We start from the raw sequence: 25,229 nt of genomic DNA on the forward strand, positions 1-25,229 counted from the left end.
CAGCCCCTACTCTATGTACTGGAATGTGCCAAGGCTTGCTTTTGGGGTGGGACACCATGACCTCAGGCAATAGGATGGGTGGGTGCGACTCGACTCACATAGAAAAGGAAAGAAGTTGTAAGAGATGAGGCGGGTGAGAACAGACAAGAGTTATAACTCTGTTTAACCTTACACTATTCACCTGAGGGTCCACAGTGCGACGCACTGACAGTAAGTCATTGTAAAACCGCACAGTGGGAAGGCATGGGTTAATGATTTGTGTCATATCTGATTGAGTTTATGACTTTGACAACTGTCCACTTTTGCGCGCAAAGAATTTTCCACTTTACTTTTGCTTTACAGAGAGAAGAGGCAGAGGGTGAATGCTGTTTCTTTAAGAGAGAGGGAGAGAGAGAGTGAGAGCGAGAGAGAGAAAGGGAGGGACCTCTTTGCCCTCCAGAAACCAGGAAGGGAATTGAGTTGATCTGCTGCTGCTTGGTTAGCGCATACGGGGCTTTAAGCTGCACAACAGTGAGAGGGAGAGAGAGAGCTCCGAAGAGGAGGAGAGGAGAGGGCTGAGCTAACCCACAACAAGCACCACCACGGCCATCGCAGGTGAGCTAAAGGCACCCTGCCATCCCTTAGCTGTCTGCCCTGGGCCTGTCGACCAGAGGGGAGCAGGGCAGAGGAGGAGAGGAGAGAGAGGGAGGAATGAGGGAGGGGGACAGAAAGGAGAGCAGGGTGGGGGGGTTGGCCGGAGAGGAGAGGAGAGGAGAGGTGGGTCGCAGCAGTAGTCCCTAGTCAAGGTTCCTCTTTTTTTAATCCTCCTAAAGTACTTCCTCTGTACTGCCTTTTACCTCTGGGGAATCTTGAGATAAACTTTATAGGATGTGTTCAAGGCATTAACTTTTCAGGCAGGTGGAAGCACTTAGAGGGGGAGGAGGAGGGGTGGGGGCTCTCAAGAGAGGGTGGGGGGTACTGAACGAGAAGAGGAAGGAGGAACCAAAAATAATTCTATTGGAGAAGATACAAGCAATACTAACAACTTTTCGGGACAGTGGTGCTGGCAATGCTCGGAGCAGGGCAAGTTGTGTACTCTGCACGCAAGGCATGCTATAGAGGCAGTGGACTGTTTGGAATAGGAGTAAGTCTTAATTTAGGTCAGGAGTTTTAAGTGTGTCTGAAATGTCAGCTGAGTTTTAGCTGATGAAAGAATCTACCTTTGCTGTTTGGTTGTTTGCGTTGACAGTTGAGGATGAGATGTGTGTGCTTTTTTTCATACGAAGCTCGGCCCTGTTTGATGGCTGGTCTGTACTTTAATACCTGGCAGCCTGCTAGCAACATACTGTAGTGTATAATTCAGCCCAGAGTGCTTACGTTAGAGCAGGCTTGGAGATAGTGGGGGTGGTAGAGACAGCGAGAGCTGGGAACCGTAGTCCACAGCGAGAACTGTAAAGCAGGTCAAATGGGGTTTCAGAACTCTATATCCCAGAGTGCCTTGCCCTTGGCCATCCAGGAAAGGGAACAGCCGCCAGCCTATCCCAACAAGGAGGTGTGGTGAGTGAGAAGCTGTCAAGCCAATGAGAGCAGGGGATGTAGAGCCCAGTTGTGGGCTGAAAATAGAGGGGGTGGGGTGGTAGTGGTGGTTGGAGGGGAGGGGAGGGGGGGTAGGTGTCTGTTTGTGTGGGATCAGGCAAGGGCTTGCCTGTATGACTAGGGCCACTCGCAAGTTTCCTGTCTGCTAAAGCTCTAGCCCTGCCCAGAGACGGAGGCAGCAGAGCTGGCCGGCAGGCAGGGGAGGCAGATAGGGGCCCGAGAAACATTTTCTGCCTATTTGGTAAGCACTCCAGAGATATCCACACACACACACACACACACACACAGGGTCTTCAGACTAGGATTGAGAGGAGAAGGGGACATAAATACCATGGTGTGTTGTGTGTGTGAAGAAGTTAGAGAAATGGGGTTTGATAGAGTTCAGAGTTCTTGACCCACTTGCAGATAAAGGAGGGAATGGCAAATAGGTCAGTGCTGAGTGTAAGGTGCTGCACAGAACACTGCTCAGAGAAATAGTTTGTGTCTTAAACTTTTTATGGCATCACATGAACTTTTTAAACAATCTCATTTTGTATCTTTTCATCTTATTGAGGCTCAGTATTCTTTTAATGTCAGTGACTACTGCTGTGATTAAATGGCACTGCTGCTATTATTAGTGGAGTGAAAAGACGAAGGCAGATGCACATCCTGCACTGCTGCTTCTTTAGGGGCGTTAAAGTAATTCCACAAAAACCACTGCATCTAATGTTTGCTCGATGGTGGCAGTGTGACCATGCTGATAGCTGACAGAATACAGGTGGGGTTTTGAGTAATATTCGACTTGAGAAACCTCAGTATATGACACCTCTTCTTGCTGAAGGGGGGAATATGTGACACATTTTGTGACAACTGGATTTCACTGGTAGGGTAAGCTGCCTCAGCTAAGTCCATGTAATATTAAAATAAAACATAAGCTTTGGCAACTATGTGCTCTGTGGAGGAAAACTTGTGAATTTGCTGGTTTAAGTTCAGCTTTTCTCAGCTACACACACCATGGTCAATCTCATGACATCCTTTTCTTGCAGTCCACTCACCCACCCCCCTTTCTTCACCAGCATCTTGTTAAAAGCAGATTCTAATCTTGACTGTCATGTCCTGCTTGCATGTGGTTCATGGTTTAAAGACTTCACAGGAACCCTGACTGCATTACTTGATAACCAGATGCGTATTTTTTTGGCTTTGCATACTCGTTGAACCCGTTTTTTAAGCGTGTGGGCATGGAGAGGGTACAAGAAGAGCACAGAACATGAAGACGCCCAAATGCTGGGAAAGTGTCTGGAATGCTTGTCAGAATGCAGCAGTAGGCATGGTCAACAACATTTTTTTTCAGCTCAATGTCACAGAAAATATTAGTTACAGTAAATATCTTCCCGTTGCTGCTTTCTGTACCCCTTCCTAGGTACCACTATGGAAGAAAAGTATGGTTAGTTCAAGTAAATTCCAGCATGAGGTTAAACTAGGACGCCATGTGTGTTTTTGTGCTTGAGTGTGTGCACTTTTCATGCATGCGTGTTTCGTCTGTGTTACCAACAATAGACTCCAGGGGAATTGCAGGGGACTTCAGTGGCTGTGGGCAGGTCCAAGACACCACCCATCAATTTGGCGGTGAGGCTGAATACAGTTTGATATTCCTGTATGTTTGTGCCTACACCACTATGGCCTGAAACTAGCAGGTTCAGACAGACTGAGAAGACAGGTTGCGTGATGTCGCCGTGGCAGTTTGAGGCTTTATTTTAGAGTGAAATGTTGGCTGTATACAGTACACTACATGTAATGGTCATTATGTTTGTTCAACCTTTTGTTTATGTGGTTAAATTATGTATTGTAGCCCTTATAGTCGAATCAAACAGTTTTCTTTTGTGCTTGGTGTAATTCCTGTAGTGCTTTTGTATATCTGACGTTTTTCTGCTGTTTGAGTAGAGTACCATATCAGCCTGTTGCTTGGCGAATGTAGCTTCACTTCCCCCTTATATTTGGTTCCCCTGGTCAGCTGCTCTGTATACCACAGCTTCCAGCCTGGTTAGGCAGACAGACAGACCCCTCTCTGTTGTTTTTCTGTTGTTGTGCTGAAGTCTAGGGGGAGTAAAGGGGCTTCTTCTGTTCTCTACTGGGACATTTATTATGGAGAGGCCAACACAACCTGATCAAATTAGAGTGGGAGAGCAAGAGGCTCGGATGTGTCTTTTTCAGGGTGGGAGTGAAGCAAGACTTTTCACACTTAGACATTCGGAGTTTAATGATGTCTTTTGGTGATGTGTTTTTTTGTTTAATTTCAATAAAATGAAGAAAATGTGAATCAGCTGAAAGCTTTTAGCTTTTTATCTACAGATTAACATTTTATTGTTTTGAGAATACTATGCATTGTATTCAAGAGACCAGAGCCTCCTTTTAATTAAGCAGAAAGGCTAGGAAGGGGATATGTGACCAGTCTGACACTGTCGGCATGTTGATTTAGTGAATTGGTTTGGGATGAAACAGGAGAGAAGATGGGTGGGTTGTATTAAAGGATAGCTAAGGCACAGGGTGGGTCTGCAATGATTTGCCTCCTCAGCAGTGGAAAGGGGAAGTGGGTGAAGTGGTGGGTTCTGTGCAGTGCAGAGTCTGAGACAGAGATGGAGCAATGATGAGATGAGAGCGACAGATGAGAGGAAGAGGGGGAGAGAGAGAGAGAGGGAGGGTCAGACAGTAGGGACAGAGAGAGCGAACAAGCAGGGAGCTGGTCATCTGATAACAGAGTGGGTTCTGTTACACGCCTGCCACAGGCTCACAGGAAGTCCTCTTTCCCCCGTCAGGCCGCGCATGCACACAGCGCTGCAGCCGGGGCATGCTGGGCCCTGCGGACTGACCAAGTGGCCAGCTTGGGTTCTGCTGGATGACGCTGAGTTGGGGTGTAATGCCTGTTTCTAAAGCCATGTGTAAGATTTTGTTACACTTCCTGGTTGGCAGCATGGCAGCGTTAGAGCCTGCTACTCAAGCTAAAAGGAACTCGGTCTGTGGATGTGGTTTTATTACACAGCAGTTTGAGAAACGCTTCAGTCTCAATAGCATGTGTTCTGTCACTCATATACTGTCACTTTTATTGCAAAATGAGACATTGAACAAGCTGACAAAACCAAACTACAATTAAAGGCTAGTGTATTGACATGGAGAATTTCATTTTGTTTTTAATATTTTGTCTTTTCATTGCAACTATTAGAAAATTTGTCAATCGCAGGCATACAATTAGAGGATAACATCACTGATACATTGTTGGCAACAATAAAAGTGTAACTTTAGCAAAAGAAAATATGAAATAAAAGCACCCTTTAAGATTTCATTACAGTGTTTAATTTGTTTTCCTGCATGATCTTCAAAGTAATGGTTTACCTGTTTGAGTAGTTACAAATTATACCATGTGGCAGCACAATCTTTGATATGGAGATCACAAACTCCTGCTAGCTTTCTCACATGAAACTTTGGCCCACTTGTTTGTGGTTACCTTTCCTCTTATTTATGCAGGTTACACCAGGTAACTGAAAGAAAGCCGAGTTTATCATTGACATCTGAGCCAGATTCTTAGGCCACTATAGGCTCACAAGTTATGAGCGAGCTTGTGATCTTAACACCCTGCCTCACCCACTACCTTTTCACTGGCTTTGTGTCTGTGTTTTGGCAGTGCTTCCTGGTTAGCATCTAGTGAAAGCAGCCAGGCCCTAGCTTAGCCCAGCCCTTGCAACTGCAGTTTTATCAGTCACTTGCCCTCTTCCTGCTCCATTCCCTATATGACCAATCAGGTTTCCTTCCACTACTGGCAGCAGTGAGTCATTTGGCCGTGGTGCTCCTTTAAAAATCTACTTTTCCAAGGAACTGCCACCCCCTCCCCATTGTGATCAGCAGTATCCTCCTGGTTCAACCTTGAACCTTTTTGACCTGAGTGAGGTGATTCCTATGCAGCAGGGTGAGTTCAGCAGAAGCGCTGCCATTAAAGCCATTTGAGATGGTGAATGGAATGAGGACAGTACAGGAATGAAAGACGGTGATGATGGGATCACAGATGAGAGCAAAGGGCCGACTAAATGTTTTGTCTCGTTGTCCAGAATGAATTCTTCTGATAGTAAGCAAGACCCTGAATAAGCAAAACCTTCACCTGAGTAAAACTGTGAAAAACTGCTCTTGTGCAAAAACAAAACAAAACAGTAAACTAACAACACTTCATATGGTGTTATTAATTTGACAGTAGGAAGGTACTGTCGCCCATATATTATATTCCTGAGTTAAGTGATTAATGATATAATATATATATATCAGTTATTATGGCCCTCTGCACCTTTTTGCAGATGCATTATTATAATAGACTGTTCACATGTTCTGTGCAAAAGTAAATTTTTTGTAAAGATGGTGATAGATTGTAAAGCTTTAACATTTACTTTGAATTTAATTTATATCTCTGAAATTTTTGTGCTCCTAAAAGTTGTCCAGTACACTATTTGTTGTTTCTTTAATATAATTTACCTAAGAAACATCTGGGGTTACACAGGGTTAACAGTTTGTTCCTTTGTATTAAGGAATGACTGGTATGTGTCAACCAAAGACAGAGATACTCTGAGAGTGGAAAGACTGCAGTCCTTCCATTGATGATACGTACCATGCAGAATAAAACCACTTTTACTATTCATGTACTATGTTAATGACAACCAAATTGGGTGTGACTGCCTTGGCAAAGATATTAGGAACACACACACGCAAACACGGCACTCTCAACTGAAAAAACAGTAAAACTGAAACTGCTTTACACGAGACCATTGTTAGTTGTCTCGTCCCTGAAGCCTCATTTTGATATCTGCTGCTGCTTATAGATATATGTTAAAAACTTGAGGAACGTTATAGATGCAATGGAGGTGATGAGCGCGGGGATGGGACGGGTGAGTTTAAGTGGTTGTTTGACTTGCAAAGCAGGCCCGGGAGCTCATGGACTGGGCATTGAGAGAAGGCTCTTTCCTGGAAGTAGAATGTCAGGTACGCGGACAGCTGGTGCGCTGCTTTGTGCTGGGCTGCAGGCCTTGTCACCCACAGGCATGAATTAGTGATAAGGAATGTTTCAAGCCATGAGGAGGTGTCAGGATCAGGTTTGTTGCACTGTTTCCTTTTTCTTAGTTCTCTTTGCGGGGTTATTTGAGGACAGGTGGCTCACGCACATCGAGGCGTCCCTCCGTGCTTTGTTGGCACTGAAATGAGTGTGTGTGTATGTGTGTGTTTATCTTCTTTCAGCTCAACGTCTTTACCGCACAAAGCTGTGGCCCAGGGTCACAGGGTACGGGGGATAACACATACACAAGCTTGCAGCAAAGCCTAGTGTAGTGCAGGTGCTCTGCGACTATGTAAGAGAAAAGGAGGTTGGCTCTTGACTGGATGGGCTCACAGAGATCTATTTCCACCTGTGAAGGACATGACCGGTAGCCATGTGGTTGCCCTTTCTCTTGCTCTTTCTTCCGTCTCCATCTCACTCTGTACTCTCTCTCTCTCTCTCTCTCTCTGCCTCTGCTTCCCGTGCCATCTCTCTTTGTCTTTGCCCTCGCCTCCCTCCCCTCCCTCAGCATATTCAGATGAGGGGTTGGATAATAAAATTTGCTCATGCCATGTCTGACAGTCTGTTTTCATCAGAGCTTTGTGAAAGACATTGGCAGTGTTTGTAGAGGCTTTGCGGTCAGCTGCGTATCAAAATTGAATCAAGTTAAGGGAGATGTAGAGTAAGAAGCAGATGAACCGTTTTATCATTTGCCAGTAATGAAACAAAACAGTTCCTTAAAGTATGGCCTGTGTTATTTGACTGTACACATATTTGTTTGACTGTTTCCTTCATTGTAATGTTTTGCCTAAATGTAAACAATCACTGACCCACTTAAAGGATCATCATACGGTGGAGCGAATGTCTGCTCTCTGCCTCCTGCCTGCCTCTCTAGAGGTCTCTTTAAAGGCTTTACCTAACTCTGACCTGTGGGCAGAACTGACATGTTGCCAAACCTGTAGGTGTGGAGACGCTTAGGCGTTGCTTGAAACAGCAGAGAATAGAAAAGATCGGAGAATCAAAAAACGGTGTAGAACATAAGGGAACAGGTAGGAAAGAGGAGAGGCAGCCAGGTTAGGCAGGTTTGGTGGTAGTGGGGTGTTACGTGCGAACATACCACGAGGCAGATCTGAAGGAATGTCATTTGAACGCCTTGTCTCTTTGAGAGCAACATACTCAATGCATCCTCCAACTATTGAGTTGCCCCCCCCCCCCCCCCCCGATTCACCCCCTGCTGTGTCTCCCTGGCAGATGGAGCAAGGCGGAGGGGGGGTAGTTGGGGGTGGATGTCCTATATGTGTGCTTATGTGCATGTTTATTGCACATTATTGATGTTTTTGTGATGTTACAGTATTTGCTTGTGGGTGTGGGTGTGTTAATAGAGAAATTGAGGATGGCTTGTTCTGCCGAAACCCCCCTCCCACTGCACAGGCTTCAGTCGATCATTTTAATCTCCCCCCCACACGTGAGCAAGGGGACAGCCTTTCCTGAAACTTGGCACACAGTACAGGGTGGGGTAACCAGCTCAGACCGGATTGACAACCTCCCTTTTTAATACTGTTCCCTCGCAGCTTGTTGCGTGTCCTCTTCCTACTCCTGTGGAGTTTTTTCCACAGGGTCTGCTCTGGCAGCCCCCTCCCTCCCTTCTTTTCCTTCACCTCCCTCTCTCCCCTCCCTAGCTCTTAACTAACACGGACTGCACAAGCCGTACAGCCTTTCTCCCAGCATGCACTCTGATCCCTACTGCCCTCTTCCTATTTGTCCTCCGTGACCTCTTACTTGGTTTCTTGCACAAGTGTATGCACACACCCGTAGATGTAGGCGTGTATACAAGGAAATAGGCAGCCACCCACCTGCACATACAAGTGCAGTATAGTACATACACATCCTCAGTCGTTCACCCACTTGTGTGTTTTGGCAGAACAAAATGCATGGTTGTACACATGTACAAATTGTTGATTATTAGCAGCTATCAGAAAGTAATTTATTGCACATTTCCAAACTTAGTGTTTTATTGCCACTCTGTAAATACACCTGTTGTTCCAGTTGGAATAAATTTTAGTGTTTTACCTTGTGATTTCTCTCCAGTTCCTGCAACCATTTTTTCCTGTTGTAATTATTGCTTGTCTTGCAACTTTAAATAAAGATTTGTAAAAAGAAAAATGCCCGAATTCACAGGTGGATTTGGTAGTGAACTTCAACTTTAGCGCCACACAGATCACATAATTACTAAGTTTGGCTCTTTTGGGAGAGGGTTTTGGTAAGCATGAGTGGTTGTTGTTTCTGTGGACACTGTGGATATGTTGGTATGACAAATAGCCTTTGCATGGCCAAGATTTTAAAGAATGAGGATTTCTCCTTCAAGTGAATGATTTTAGATGTTATTGGCAGACTAAAAAGGGTAGTACACTGTTTACTAAGATTATGAATATTGTTTTAATGTACAGTAATATTGTAAGATAGATAGATAGATAGATAGATAGATTTTATTATTGCAAGTTATATTAACTTGTAGATGACCATAAATAACTTTCAACTTATTTTTTCAATTATATATCTGCCTGATGGCTAGTTTTCACATTAAATGTATAGCCTTGTAATATCCTCTAAGAACCTACATTTTCAAGTCCATTTCTGATGCTCATTTATAAATGCATTTATTTGACTCAACGTTGCTTTTGTATTAATGTAAATTGTTGATGTTTTGTTAGCGTATCCTTCACAGAAATTTCTCATACATTTAGATTTTAGTTTCGTTTATTTTCAGCTCTTGGCCTTGTATGTACTTCTGTATTTCTGAGAGTGGTAAATTATACCAGAGCAGCCCCATAAATGGTAGGCAGAGGTGGAGAATCCCAGCTCCATAAAGTAGAAGTCCTGCCATGTATTGGTTCTGCCTGTTCACTTAACACAGGTGATTCCACTAATTATCGCATCTACCTGGATGAGGAGGTGTGCTCATCAAAATAGGCTGGTTCAGTGAATGGTTGGAACAAATTCAGTCACAGAAAAAATTATGAGACCATCAAAAGTAATCAGAAACAATGGTTATGCAATCAAGTACTAACTCCTGTGTGTGTCATGTGACTAAAACAGACAGAAGAGAAAACATGGAATGCCTCAGTACAATGCCATAGCTATTGATGTGAGACTGAAGTGATTTTGGTGATTAAAATGAATAAGAAACTGAAGAAAACAAGGGTGGTCTAATCATTTTTTCCACGACGGTACATGGCAGGACTTTGACTTTATGGAGCTGGGATTCTCCACCACTGAGAGTAGGTGCAATTTTTTTGAGGGTGGGGGCATCCCCCCAGATCTGATCTATGTATCCCTCTGTATATGACCTCTCATAGAATATTTTGTCTGAACCAAGGATAATGCTTAATGCTACTTCACAAAGAGAGTCTATGAAATATCTAAAATCAAAAATAATTCTTTTTCTAAGGTGTTACTACATGAGAGAAGTCTATAGTGCAAACAATAATAAAATCATAAATGGACTTTCACCATCAGCGCTTTCACACATGATAATTACGATGACATACTTGTGGTATTTATGGACACATTTTCAGAAAGTCACGAAATACCAGTACTCTATTTTAGTATGAAACTACCACTTGATTAATACATTTCTGAAATGGAATTAAATATTCCTGCATGTGAAGTAGTTAAATTCAGATTCTCAAATTGATTTATTAAATTTCAGAATTATTCCATGAGGTAACCAAAGAAGCTTCATATTCTGTGTGGGTCTGCTGTGGTCAAACATTTATTTGTTGCACCCTGAATGTACTCTGTCTCTATCCACCCAAAGAACACTGTAGACTGATTGGTTATTTTCTTGTTGTCTCCCCCCTTCCCTTTATCAAACTCTGCTCATTTCAGACAGGCAGACGGACAGACGGCAGGACGGATACACGGGTGGGGGCTGTGCTAGGAGGCTCGGCGGCAGGCTGGTGGAAGATGTCGTCAGGAGCCGGTGGGAGGGGTGGACGGCGGCTCAGGGGGACAGCAAGCAGTGGCGGTGGAGGAGGGAGAGGAGGAGCAGGAGAGGCAGAGGAAGGGCCTGTGGGGATCCCTTTTCCTGAGCACAGCGCCGACATCCTGGGCAGCCTGAACAAGCAGCGACTCAGTGGCCTGCTATGCGATGTGCTCTTGGTTACACAGGATCGTGAGTTCCCAGCACACCGTTCCGTCCTGGCATCCTGCAGCTCCTATTTCCACAAGCTCTTCACTTCAGGGGCTGCTGCTGACCAACAGAACATCTACAACATCGACTTTGTGGCGGCGGAGGCTCTTGGTGCATTGCTGGACTTTGCCTACACAGCCACACTGACAGTCAGTCACAGCAGTGTGGCTGACATCCTTGCTGCTGCACGCCTCCTGGAAATCCCACCTGTCCAGGATGTCTGTACGCACCTGCTGGACACCAAAGTGCTCTCCCCGCCGGTACAAGAACATTATAAAACTAGAAGTGACATGTTTTAAAGTCAGATTTAAACTTTGAGATGAGATGTGGCCTGCTCTGCCTTTATGAGTTAGTAGCACCATAAACAACTCATTGTGCAGTAAGTGTTAAATGGATTTATAGCAAGGCACAGTGGACCTCTGATATAGTACAGTTCATGCTGACAAGATGTGTTGTAAAATAGAATAACTCTAGTTCTCCTGGTGAAACCTCCTAGGGAATGAGGTGTCTAGTCAATGTACCAACCCCTTTATTATGAAAAGAGGCATAGTCAAGCTTACATCATGGCTTTGTCAGTCTCTCTCACTATGCCAGACACACACCCACAGCCTTGGGGTTACTTCAACAGTTACTCATGCTGAGCTAGAAGCATGTGTGGAAGGACACCATGCTCTTTTCCAGACTACAGACGCAGCATATCACAGCTACACTTCATCACTATCAGTTGTATCTTGTTATATGGTGCATTTGAATAAATCCGTATCTACATGAGGTGATAATCTGACCATTCCTCACTGTGATGATCACATCATGAAAGGCTTCCATGTGCACCTTGGTGTTAAATGTCAAAGGATCCTAGCCTGTAACATTACAGTGTCACTTGGCTGACCAATGACAACAAACTTTATACCCACTCTAGCTATATAAATTTCCTACTTAGCTGTTTTGGTCTTCTGTGTCAGGTTTTCCTTTTTCTTTTCTCTGTTGCTACTGTGCACCTACCCCTCTTGTGTGTCCTTGGTGCAAACTTTGACTGACTCTTACTTTGTCCTCAACTCAGTGTCTTTGTCATCCTTAATGTTTCACTAGGCGGGCAGTGAGCGAAAAGATGAAGATGACGAAGGTAAAGGCAGAGGTGGCCAGGAGCAGGGGAACCGCGTGCGGGCCCGGGAGTATTTGGAGTACTTCCAGAGAGGGGCGCACTGGAGCAGCAGCTGCAGCACGCCAGAGCTCAGGGACCTGCCCACACACCTGCACTTTAACCATGGTAATGGGGGGGCCCCTAGTAATGGAACTCCTGGTGGTCCTGGTGAGTACTACTCACCCCTTGCCTTGGCCTTGGCCCAGCCTCCAACACAAGAGCTAGAGGAGGAGGATGACGATGAGGAGGAAGAGGAGGATGGGGATGCCGTGCAGGGGAATGGAGGGAGCCTGGGGTCGTCGTACTATCCTCCATCTCAAAACGGGCACTTCTATCTCCCCCCTGAGTCCAGGCTAGGGCAGGAAACAGAGGTGGAGGATGGAGGCAGGGAGGTGATGGCAAGGGAGAGGGGTTCAGCCAGTGCCCTTCTACAACAGATGATGGACTCCATAGAAAGGCAGAAGAAGCGTGCAATGGCTGGTGAAGAACTGGGGGACGGCGATGATGCTGACGTGGAATTTTACTTGAATTATTTTAACAGCACGCAGCACGAGGATACAGCTTCTGCTGCTGTGACACAGGGAGTGCAGCCGCTCTGGTTATCACGGGGCAGTACAGGCCAAGACAGAGTTGGAGTAGGAGAGAGGGGGGCTGGAGAGAGAGGCGGTGGGGGTGGAGGAGGAGGTGGAGGAGAGAGGAAGATGCGCTCTAAGGCCTTCCAGAAGTGCCCCATATGCTCCAAGGTCATTCAAGGAGCAGGCAAGCTACCCCGCCACATCCGAACGCACACGGGAGAAAAACCCTATGAATGCGCCATCTGCAAAGTGCGCTTTACCAGGTAAGCCCAATTAATGAAGTGACTACCCCATGTCACATGTACTAATAGTCTTGGCACTGTATACAAACCACCCAGCACTGCAAAACAAAACAAAGCCAAGAGCGGGAGTATTAGCACTAACCAAATTAGCTTTGCATTAAAAGGGCAGTACAGTAGAATAACCCTAATCAGGCAAATTTTTACAAATGTTACATTGTAGCAAAATCCATGCTAAAGTGGCAGGCACAATTCTCCAACTCTTTCGTTTGGTTATAAAAGTCTGTTTTATTGTGACAGCGTCAAAGCAAAGTCCTGGAATTTTAACATAGGGGTCCTATAAAAGAAGGCTGTGCCTTGGTAGTGTTATCTAGTGGAGGGCTGCTATAAAGTACTGTGTTCTGATACAGAGGGGGATTACAGGCCCTGGATGGTGCTCCATGTACTCCAGTGCAGTAATGTGAACTTTTGATCTCTGGTTTTGTTGATTATTGCCCACAGCAGAGTAGTTAACACCACCCCCCTCCTCTCTCTTCCTCTCTCACTTCTTTACCTCACTAATGAAATCTGCCATGTGCAGCTCAGATAAATGTGGGCACTTCACAGTAAGGGACTTTCTTAAGACCACATGGTTTCCTTGTATTTCATTGTCTCTTCCTTGAAATCATTCCTTTAATTAATTAATCAGTAGACTTGTGCTGGAAATAGATGTGATAGGCTAGAAATACACTGAACCTCTGCTGACATGGTAGGTAGGGAAGACCAGGCTTCTAGCTGAATTCGACCGGCAGTGGGAAGGGGGTATTGTAATCTTAATCCTGTTTGATCAGGGTTAAGAGTGTGCCTCGCACGGTAATAAATCACTCCTGTCCTTTAAATAATTCACCTCTGTCAGTGTGCCACTTTGTTCCAAGGCCTGTGTGGTTGTGTGTGGTTGTGTAAGCGAGTGTGTCTTTCTACTTACCTATGGACATGTTTTCCTTTTTTAATATTGTTATTTGGGGCACACTTGGTATAGATCTGTTAAGTTACATGGGTTTATTTGTTTGCTTGAATGACACCTAATCTACTTACATGGCATGTGTGTATAGAGTGGTCTTACTTATGCTTGTTTGTTTAGGAGCCCTTCGCCCTATGTGTAGAAGGGTTAGACGATTTAAGAGCCCAGGAGTTAGAGAGATAGCCTGTGCTAAAGGGGGAGGGATGAGTCAAATGAAGGCCAAGGCAGCCTGATAAAGTTTAGTGGGTGCTGTATCATCACAAAGTAAAAAAAATGTTCCAGGATATAAAGAGGCTTTAAATTAGGAATCTCCATTTGGATTTTGCTGTCCAGTATGGTGTGGTTATTGTGGTATAATTCAGTTATTGTAAATCATTCTGTTTGAACTCTGACATGCTTAAATGTGAACAAAGTAAAGCTTATCATTAGCCTAGTAGTATAATTGCCTAAATCATATTTTTGGCCAAATGGTGATATCTGCATAACTTTACTCCCTTAACACTGCTGCTTCATTTTGCACTGGCTATGATCTGAAAAAAATATGACTTTTGTAATTATACCATGAGGCTAATGATACAAGGAAACCAAGTGCAAAAGAAGTGCAGCATCTTACAGGTTCATTAGTACTTACTACAAAAGCACAAAGCTTTAACACATTAAAACATATAGGCTAGCTTTTAAAAAATTCTTTTTTTTTTTTTTTGTTAACAACACTTCTAGTGTTCTTGTGTGCACTTACACAGATAAAGATGTAAAGTTTACAACCTGTCCTCAATTGCCCGGCTGTCCTTACAGAGTAATCCAATTGGAAGAGATCCAAATGGTGGCTTTTAAACAGAAAATAAAACCATCTAAAGCATATTATGCTGACCTTTGTACACATAATTTAATGTATAGTTAATGATGCATTTTGTGCACGCTATTGCAATGAACCTGAAACTGGCTCTTTGTACTTTGCATTCAAATGAATGTGAGCTGATCCTTTTGTGTATGTGAAATGCATTAATGTGTGTTCTGGTGTGATCTTCTTTATTTCTCTTCTCAGGCAGGACAAGCTCAAGGTTCATATGCGGAAGCATACAGGAGAGAAGCCTTACCTGTGTACGCAGTGTGGAGCAGCCTTTGCTCACAACTACGACCTAAAGAATCACATGCGTGTTCACACCGGCCTGCGCCCCTACCAGTGCTCTAGCTGCTTTAAGACTTTTGTGCGCTCGGATCACCTGCATCGCCACCTCAAGAAGGACGGCTGCAACGGCATTCCCTCTCGCCGCGGCCGAAAGCCTCGAGTGCGAGAGCCTGGGCTCCTTGACGCCCCCTTGGGTTTGCTGAGCCCCAGCCCTGACACTGGACCTGGGCCTCGTACCATTAGGGGACGGCGGCGCTCTGAGGCAACTTCAGTGGCAGAGGTGGAGGAGGCTGCTGAATCCCATGCACACAGTCCTCAGCTGCAGGAGTTGGCAGGGGAGGCAGGGCCCTGAGACTGCAGGGGAGACAAGGACACACTGCTGGACACAGTCACTCTGCACCGCCTGTGAGACAGGCCAGTGAACACAGAGGAGAAAAAACATGCAAAGGCAAACTTTAAAAAAAACAAAAAAAAAACGAAAACAACTAAATATTCCTCTATAAACCAAATCAGGGTGTCACAAAGATCTAATCTTTATATTTCTTTTTCCTTATACTTTAGGAATTGGAGTAGACATGCAAGCACTTGACTCAGTTTTTCTGTTAAAGAGCAAAGAACGCTTCAAATCACACACCCATGACGTCCACTTTCTGGGTCATTTCTGTCTTTATAATATTTGGGGTTTTATACATTGGCAATTGTGCTTAGGCAGATGTATATTAGATACAAAGAAGCTCAGCAACTATGCAGTTGATTTAGATTTTATTGGTTTTGTCCTCACAGCCTTCAAGCTCTGAGCAAGGTGTCTGTCAAGCACCTTCTGGCTGTTGTACGGGTGAAGCGAGGACAAATCCTCCCCGTGAAAACAACTCTTTTTCTATTCTTTTGCAGGTCTGAAATGTACAGTTACCATAGAAACAACATTGCCACAATATGGCATATGCAAGGAAAACTCACTACCATTTTGATGCAACAGTTTTTTTCCTCTCTTTAAATGTTCCAGAAAGAATCAGACAAGGGTTTGATTGAAGTGTTACTTACTCCATAAGATGCATTTTAAGATTTTATGGTTTGTCTTATTGAAAAACAAATTTATGTTGAGTCGAATCCACATTAATGGGGGCTCGTCAATTGCAGGACTAGGGAATATGTGGGGTGGAGGGTTTGTGTTTTTGAAGCACTACCATCGTCAATGTATCTGTTGGCTTAACTACGTTGCCTCTTATCCCCTCACAATCCTGCAGTTTCAGCGTTTCTGTTTTCCCTGTTAATTTTGTCTTAATTTTTTGTCGTTCCTTTTTGAGTTGACTGCTTCGGGTACTTGACACTTTATAATTGTATACATGTATATACGGCAGGTGGTGATATGACATAGGTCCCCTCTTAATGCTGAGGTGTACTTAACCAGTCTGGTTTTTCCTCTTAGGCTTGATGTCATATTTCTCACAGAGTGAAGCTTGTGGGTGAACAAAACAAAAACTGTATGAATGTTTGGTGAAAAAAAGAAAACATTTAGTCACCCATTTGTTTTAAACTTAACACTTGACATGTATAGTTCCTGCCCAAAGGATGAGGAGGTCGAATGAATGAATGTGCTTAACTTTGTGCAGTTTTTCGGAATCTGTCCTTGTGTGACAAGGCGCGGGTAGCATTTAACCAACAGCAGGTTAAAGGAATGGCAGGGAGCCTGAGTGAGAGAGTGATAAAGAGTACGAAGAGGCGATAGATGAGCACCTTTTTTCTATGTTTGCACAGCTTTACTAAAGATATCCAACAGAGCAAGAAAAAGAGAGGTATATTTAAAGGAAGTGGGCTGGTGTTGGGGAGGGAGTGAGAGGTGGTTTTATGCATCATGCTTATTCCAATCTTTTTGCCCAAGGGACCACACAACCATAAGGCAACCTGTATGATGAAGAGAGCAATAAATACCTGTCCAAGTTGGGAGGCCAAATAGGAGTGCAGCTGCAGCTAGTTGTTGATGGGGGAGGGGAACAAGGGAAGGGGAGGGGGATCTCACAATGTCTGTTGCATTCCAAAAAATAATCTCCCCCAGCTCAGCCACGTTTCCAGGCAGGAGGGGATCAAATCAGGCCTTTTCTCTCCCTCTCTCTCCCTCTGTAGTCCTCTAATGCCCTCGAACCAGCCTGGAGGGGATATTATTATATTAGAGCCTGGTGTTACTGTGGGTAAGATGCCTGGTGCTGGCAGTTTAGTGTTTGTGTGTTTACATGTATGTGTGTCGGTGTGTGCATACATGTGTGCGTGGCAGCCAGGGTCCCTCTGGCCACATCATCACTGTGTGAGTCAGCCACAGCCTGTTCAAACATGCATCCTGAGCTGCCAGCCCCGATGCACTTTCTCTGTTTCTCACACACATAACACACACTCGCACTCTCTGGGTATCCAGGTATCCAGTGGAGAAGGGGAAAACACCAGAGCTGACAATTCTGTCCGAACATTGTCAGTGACTCAATACATCTGGATTTGTACATCTCAAAATATCCACATTGTGTGACTGTATTCCAAATCCAATGTTACTTTTTTAGACCTAAAGCATATTGAGCCTTTGAGTTAAGAAACATTTTTATTATTTTGAGTTCCCCCCCCCGCCCCCCACCCACCATACTCTATAATTTCTGCAGTAGTGAGGCCGTTCAACTATCAAGTCCTTTGCACCTTAATTGGAAAGCAGGTTATGATGCACTTTGTTACTGAGGAGGGCGCTTTTGTCAACGAAACGGGTACTTTGAAACAAACCAGTTGCAAATGAGATCAGTGCTTTCTTCTCTGTCTGAGCATGTGATGTTCAGCTCTTTCTCTCTGGTTTTGTTCAGGTTTTGATGACAAGCTGCCAAAAAAAAACAAAAAATGCACGAGTTCCGATCTCGAAGAGAAGCCAGGCAGGTTCAGATACATGTTAGGTTTGTGACCATAAACAAAAAAATATAAAATTAATCCATTCAACTGATTGCACTTGAAGTTAGTTATTAAAAATTCTAATGAGTTATCTGTATGTCTTAATATAAGGTAAGGGGATAGAGGGGGCAGGCAAGGAAGAAAGATGGAAAGAAAGGGCACTGTGTGTGTGTGTGTGTGTCTATGCATGCATATTTTTTGCGTGCGTGTGCACAGGCATGCATTGCTGGCTGGCAGGCAGGAGGGTCTCAGGACAAGCTTGGATAAACAAACTTCATGTCTACCCCATCTGTTCACCAGCTACTCTCATAACTACACATGTTCTCCAAGGAACCACAGTGATAATAGGTCCACGGTACCACAGAAGCAAAAATACCATATTGTAAAACGGCTCATTGGACATTTGCTTGTTTACTTTATAGCTCTCTAGGTCCAGATTTGCATAACTCTTCTTTTACCCTTGGTGGCCATTGTCAGGGGTTGGCGAGGTCCTCAGAGTTTTGTTTCTATTTTTGCATCTCTGTTATGATAAAGATGGGCTTCATTATTGCACAGTTTGACTCCCATAGGCAGACCAATGTAAAATGGTCGAGGCTGATATCTGCCTGGTTTGTGATATTTATCTTAAGTGGTACTTGGCATGGGCTACATAAACCCGTTTAGTCTTGATGTGGCAGAGTTTTACGCAACCTGTTGAGACTTTTTGAGCCATTTAAAATATGTTTCTTTGGACCTTAATATTTCCCGAAAGTCTTATGTGTGTTGATTAACCAAAGCTTTTCTTGTCGCGAGATTTGCCCACAGTCAAGGTCTTCTGTAGTCTAGAGGTAATAAAAGTATGTCTATAATTTATCCAGACTGGGCCTCCCTGACTAAGCCACACACAGTTGCCCTCCTCTTGAATATATATGCAGAAATGTGTGTGGAATCCTACAGATATTTACTTGAGTTCACTTTCTATCGCTCTTTGTGTCCTTGTGGACAATAGAATCAGATGTGTAAGGATGTATAGTTTTTTTTCTGTCTACACTTGTTTTTCTTACAAATAACGTGTTGTGCTACAGCTATTTTTTATTTCTAACAATTTTACATGGCTGCACGTATGTGTGTGTATGTGTGTGCGTGCGTGCGTGCGTGGGTTGGGGTTATGGTTTTGGATTGCTGTGCCAGGAGGGTGGGTTAAATGGGTTCTTGGGTGGGGTTATGGATACAAAGCCTGATAGCACTGGAAATTGTGCTTAAGCTGAGAGAGCAAAAGTTTGCACTAATGTTAAATGTCCTTGTCCTGCTTATGGGAGAAGGGCAGGAGACCTCAGAGAGGCCTGTGAGTTTCCATGAGCACAGAGCAGTGTGGTAAATACTCAATGGTCTCATAAAGAGTCCATCCAACCCCTCCATCGAAATAATCATGTACAGTATAATAAGAAATACGCAGACGTCCAACAACAACAAATACCAAAGGAAAAAAATGACTTACATTCAAGTCATTGGACATTTTAAGCTACAAATCTAATGTTGAATTAGTAGAAGTTTGTTGTTTAATCTGAAGGCTCTTGAAAAGAGATTTCAGATGTCACTTTTGATGGGAACTCCTAATGTTGTGGTAACAGCAAATTACATTTGCTATTGATTTTGAGACATGATAAAATGTACCATATTTAGGCACTTAGGACCTTTAGTCCTCCTTTTGTCTTGGTCTGATGACTGAGGTGACAAATGTGTGTCAGTGTGGGTGCCAGAGATACTGAATCCAGTTCTTTCTAAGTCTAGAGTTGAGGGGTCTAGTCCCAAATTGACTAATGTTCATTTAATGAATAGTTAATGGTGATTTGAATTGTCCAACACTGATATTTTGATTGTCGGATGAATTTGATGATTTTGGTTTACTTCCTGTAAAGGTTGGACTGAATTGAAATGTTGTCCTTGAAGTGGACTGGGACTGTGTGGCCTTGTGTGAGCACCATTAAGCTTTTTGTTTTGATCAATCCAGACAGTGATATTGTGCAGTGTGGGGCTGAGGCTCACTCCCACCGGGTGGAAACTGCAACATCAAGGGCCACAGTGTGCCTTACATGAACTGGGACAAACTACACACTTTGTCCACCTTTGTACCATAGACAGTTGTTTATTGTCCATGTTTTGAAACCAAATTATAAGAGTTGTTTGGCTTGGTATTGAAATCGATTATTTAGCTGTCAAAGGTTTTACTTGTAAAAAAAAAAAAGAAAAAAAAAAAAGAAAAGAAAAATAGTGTGTGTTTAGTAGCCACTACTTCAGAGCTGTGTCTCTGTTAGCCTTTATGGCTCCACAAATGCCTCAGCCCCAGACCAAGGTTACTCTGACACAGGCTGCAGAGAATGTCTCAGAACTTCATTGTAAATGTTTTTCCAAATTGACCTTCATGTTTAGTTTTCTTGTGCTGTTATCAAAGTTTTTTGGTGCATCTATCTCTAAGGCCATAAAACAAAGACAACCAACAACTACGATAACGGTGATAACTGTAAATAATCAAACAAAAAGGGACGGGGCGACTGGGCTTGTGGCGACAGAAGGGGGACTATTCGCTTTGCTTCGTCATTTTGCTGCACACCTGATTTTTTTTGTGTGTTTTCCATCAGGCTCTTGATGCACAGCAAGCTGAGTGCAGCATATGCAGTACGGCACTATGCGCAGCGTGGCTCTGGCACTTCCACAGACAGCCCTGGGTCCTTCAGAGAGGCAGGCAGCTGTCTGTTGGCCGCTATCAGCCAAGTGGGGACAGTTTGCACTTGGAGTCTTTCTCCATCTCTGGGGATGCAAAGGCTGGCATAAATACAGGAGGGTTAGGGGGTAGGCTGGATGTACGCATGCTGTGTTGTTTTCAGGGATGAGGTGAGAAAGTGGAGGTGATGGACTGTTTGTTTACTGACCAATGGTTCAGTATTGGTCATTTAAACTGATGGGAATTGCATGGCCATAATATAATGAGAATTGTAACTCAAAGGAGGTCACCACAGATTTCACAGTGTGGAACTGCAACAGTGAGAATGTTGCTGATTCCCCTTGTCTCTATGTAAGTACTTCTCAGGTGGAAAATACACTGCTATGCATTGGGTTTCAATGTCTGCTCAGTTTCTAGTATGTCTGGTCACCCTCCAAGTTACTTCTATGTCTTTTGCCTTTCTTGTTTATACCAATATCCAACTTAATATTTCCTTGGAAAGATAAAAGCAAGACCAGTTCCCTCATTGTTAAGTGGCTGTGACCAGCCTATTTCTCCATCTAATATTGATCTAGTGAATTGTTTGTTGGGAGGAAGGAAGCCACTAGAGATTCAGTCTTATTAGTCAGACTGTAACATTTTTGAAAGGAGATGGGGTTGGAAAAGCACATGGGGTGGGGTGTGGGGGGGTATATGTTCTCTTACTTTCTTCTCCCATCTCTCTCCCTCTCTCTGGACTTAGAGTCTACATCTTTGCTGCCGACCGGCCTTTGATCAAAGATCACACATGCTCAGCAAGGGAATCGACAGGAGAGAAAGGAGGGAGAGGAGATTGGATGAGGTGTGGAGGAAGAGACAGTTTTCAGTTTGCAGTCACCTAAACCAATTTTAGGATACATTCCATAACTTTAACTTCATACTGTGATTCCCACTTCGGAGTGTTTGGCTGGTTTAAAGGATGTGTGTCGGAGACAGCAGGAGGAAACGGTCAACATTGGCTTTTTCAGTCTTTCTGTCTAGCCTCACAATCCTGCGACAGACAGACAGACAGACAGACAGACAGACGGTTCAAAAGGCCCCCAGCGTAACGCTATCCAACTGCCTTTTTTCAGCTTCTGCGATTGTAACAAAAGCACTTTGCGAAAGGCCATCCTGAATTTTGTGTGCTTTTATGTTATGGTTATCACTATTGTTATTATTTTTGTTGTTCCTGTTGATGTTTTCTCATTGCAGATTATTTAAATGCAAAAAAAGAATATATTGAAATTTTTAAAAAATGAAAACTTGAATATTTGGTATCTGGATTGAAGGTGGTTCAAGCTGCCACCCCATCTGGACTTAAACAAACACATCTCTGTTATTACAACCACCATACTTTTATATGCAGCTTATTGCATAGTCACACAGGGGTAGGGGGAGGGGATACAGGCTGGATCTCCCCCTGCCCGTTTTCTGCTTACTGTCTCAGATCCTGTTGGGAGAAAGGTCATTTGATCTTATTTTGGGAGACTCCTTTTTCTTGAAAAAGAAACCTGTATAACAGTTGCAAAGCTTTCTGAGAAGGCTAGCTGTGCTGAATGTTAAACATGCAGTGTTGTATCCACTGCAGAATATCTTTGTCTGCAATAACACCCTGTCTGTTGTAAGAAAAAAAAAGTACAAAAAAAAAAAATACAAAAAAAAAAAAAGCTGGATCTGGTATCCATATAGAGCTTGAATGATTACGGAAGATGGATGAAATGGCCAAAGGACCATCATGCACTTTTGCAAAATCGTTACAGAAAATTTTGGCCTTAACATCTATGTCAAATCAATTGCAGTAGAGTGGAAAGATAATATTGATCATAACATATACATTGAGTAAATCCATAGTTCATTAAATGGTTTAACTTGGGAGAGAAAGATGTAGGATACTATTTATAATAGATTGATTTGTAACTGTGATTATTACAAGAATCCTTTAGACATGGTTTAAAACCTTTCTGATGTACATGTTCAAGTGGCAGAATACAGGAAAAGCCAAGTTCTCAAATCTGGATGTTAAAATGTGGATCTACACTGAGTCGCAAATGACAGAAAAGGCTGTTAACACTTTAATTCTCATTGTACGTCTGACCAAACCACGATATGTGTATCCCAGACACTGGATACACCACAAAGTCTCAGCCATTATCGAATGTTTTAACTGAGAAAGTGCAGCAGCCCTTTTTGTGATTCATTGTGGATTTACTTTTTAAATAACCCCTTTCTCTTCACAAAGGTTTTTTTCTCAGCATGGGAGTCAGTCCATATCTATTGAAAGCTGCGGGGGGTGGGGGGTATAGGTGACTTTGGAGAATTTGCACTTTTTGGCGACAAAAAGAAATTGTATTGTATATGAGACCACTAAATCCACACAGTCTAAACCATATAATTCCATTTTGTGTCATTTTTTTTGTTCTGTTCTTCTTTTTTTAATATATCCAAAAATGTCTGGCATCTGGTTGTCTGGTTTAAAGAATATAAAATCTTTCTATTAAAAACAATGGTTGTAAAGATTTGTGTGGACAATCATTTCTTGGGTGTTACTTTGTGACTGTAATGGAAACAGTATTATTTTGGGTGTTTATTGTATGTAGTTAGAAGGACACAAATATGAGTGATGCACTGAAACATTACGTATGCACCAAAAAAGTAAAGTTGTTCTTTCTTAACCAGTATCCTACACTTCTATCAGCTTTCATGGTAATTAGAGGAGTAGTTTTTGCATTGTTCTGTTAACAGACATACAAACACTGGCCGCGAAAACAAAGTGTTTGGTGAAGTTAATTAGAAATATTCAATACATGCAAGTTCTGTGCAAAAGCCTTAGGCCACCACAGGGCATTTTTTTTTTTTTTTTTTTTTTTTACAAAGTTTGAACAAAGTTATAATGACCATACTTCACTTCTCAGTCTCCATATCAAGATATAAACACAATATACAGAAAATTTGTTAATAGCATAAAAAACATTTTAAAAAAGTTTATACAGACTACAGTGCAAGTATCAAGCGTGGCCTTATTTGCACTTTGCACCATGTCTTGAACTCTTGTGGGCTGATAATATGAGATTTACTGCACTAATCTTCTGGTATTTTACACCAGTTTTCATTCACTATGTGCCAAATGTTTCTTATTCTTCTGGGTCTTTTCTGTCATGGGATCAGAGGTCACACTAAATACTGACTTTTCATACTTTGCACATTCTGTATTTCCTGACTTGTTGTGTTGTATCTTAGTGAATGCACTGAGTCATTAAAAATGTCAGCTCAAAACAACAAAGCTGAAACTGACTTAAAACTTCTGCCCCATATTATATTAGAAACAGTAAAAAAAAAAAAAAAAAAAAACATTTTCTATTACAGATTACAAACCCAGCTCCTGAATGTCTCCAATAATCACACATACTCATCTTTTCAACTGTAAAGGTATGTAATCCTGAATAATGACTGTTGATATAGTGTATTGCATAACAAAATGTCCATTAGTGAATAGTCTATGATTATATAATAATCTTGTTATAGGTTATGAAGACTGTAATTATGTTTCTTGATATGTCTAATAATTATTTTGGTCAATAAAAGGTTAATTATATTTATATGCATGTAACACATTTTTACTAATACTGGGACTGACCAGTATTTATATGATTTTGTCCTCTTCATGTATTTAGGAGTCACGTCAGTTCTCCAAACTCACCAGAAGGTGGCAGTATTACCACTGGTATGATTATTTAAGGCTGCAGTGATCCTGGAGTGCTACCACACACCACTACTGCTCTCTGTCTCTCACTCATGCTCACTTAATAACTCTTTTGCTAGCTCACTCAATCTATTTAATGACCATGAAATTACAAATAAGGTACATTTTGTCAGAGGCATAAACACAGTCGCACATGCAGCCACGCTTACCATCAGACTATAAACAATCACAGTGTTTTTAGGTTGACATAGTTTGAAGTGCACATACATTGAGGGTACTGCATGACTAGTTTGGCAGCAGAGGACATTTACTCATAGGCTGCTGCCACGCTAGAGTTTTATTTGAGCCTGTTTCTATATCGGGCCACCTATAGTATTTTAAACCTGATTTGTCGCTGAAGTCCAGTGTCAGACTGAAAGCACAGGCTTGTTGTCACCCTGTCTTCCTGTTTGTCTCAGTCTGTCTCCCTGAGGCGATCCTGTGGGGTGACAGGGGTCATAGAACAGCTCATTAACCCCACCCCACCAGCCCACACATTGCTGCAGTCCTCAGGCCCCAGCTACACACACACACACATTTTATAAAGCTTCACTAATGGCAGTTAAGTCGACTTAAGCCCACTCCGTGAGCGGTATGCTTTCAGGGATGCACCATGAGACGTGTATGTGTCTTGCATGTTGTATGTAGTATTTATTTTCTGCTTGTCCTCATAAATTAAGCGGGTAACAAATGGAGGAGCTCCAACAAAATAAAACCAGTTTTTATCATTCCTAATCATCTGTGTAATGTATTTAGATATTTTATTCTGTGCTGTTGAACCTGTTGGGCAGATGTCTCCAGGCTTCCAATCATTAATTGTTGTGTTTGTAAGGTATCTAGCAAACTCAGTGGGATATGGTGTTATTTTCCATGTTCAGACATCATTGTTGCAGTCAAAACATATTGGATAAGAGGAACAGCAGCACTTCAGGGGCTAGGAGATGCCTGGGAGCTGTT

At 42.9% G+C, this 25,229-nt stretch overlaps 1 protein-coding gene across 1 annotated transcript; it reads left to right on the forward strand.

The window, feature by feature from the left end:
- Positions 1–1,444: 1,444 nt before the first annotated feature.
- Positions 1,445–22,224, forward strand: zbtb7a (zinc finger and BTB domain containing 7a). The gene is made up of 6 exons (XM_030132769.1): positions 1,445–1,536; positions 2,975–2,993; positions 3,112–3,180; positions 10,508–11,071; positions 11,901–12,790; positions 14,812–22,224. The coding sequence occupies exons 1-6, from the start codon at positions 1,445–1,447 to the stop codon at positions 15,245–15,247; spliced, it is 2,070 nt and encodes a 689-aa protein (XP_029988629.1). The 3' UTR covers positions 15,248–22,224.
- The last annotated feature ends 3,005 nt before the right edge of the window (positions 22,225–25,229 follow it).

The sequence above is a fragment of the Sphaeramia orbicularis genome, chromosome 4, assembly GCF_902148855.1.
Source record: "Sphaeramia orbicularis chromosome 4, fSphaOr1.1, whole genome shotgun sequence".
NCBI classification, from domain to species: domain Eukaryota; kingdom Metazoa; phylum Chordata; class Actinopteri; order Kurtiformes; family Apogonidae; genus Sphaeramia; species Sphaeramia orbicularis.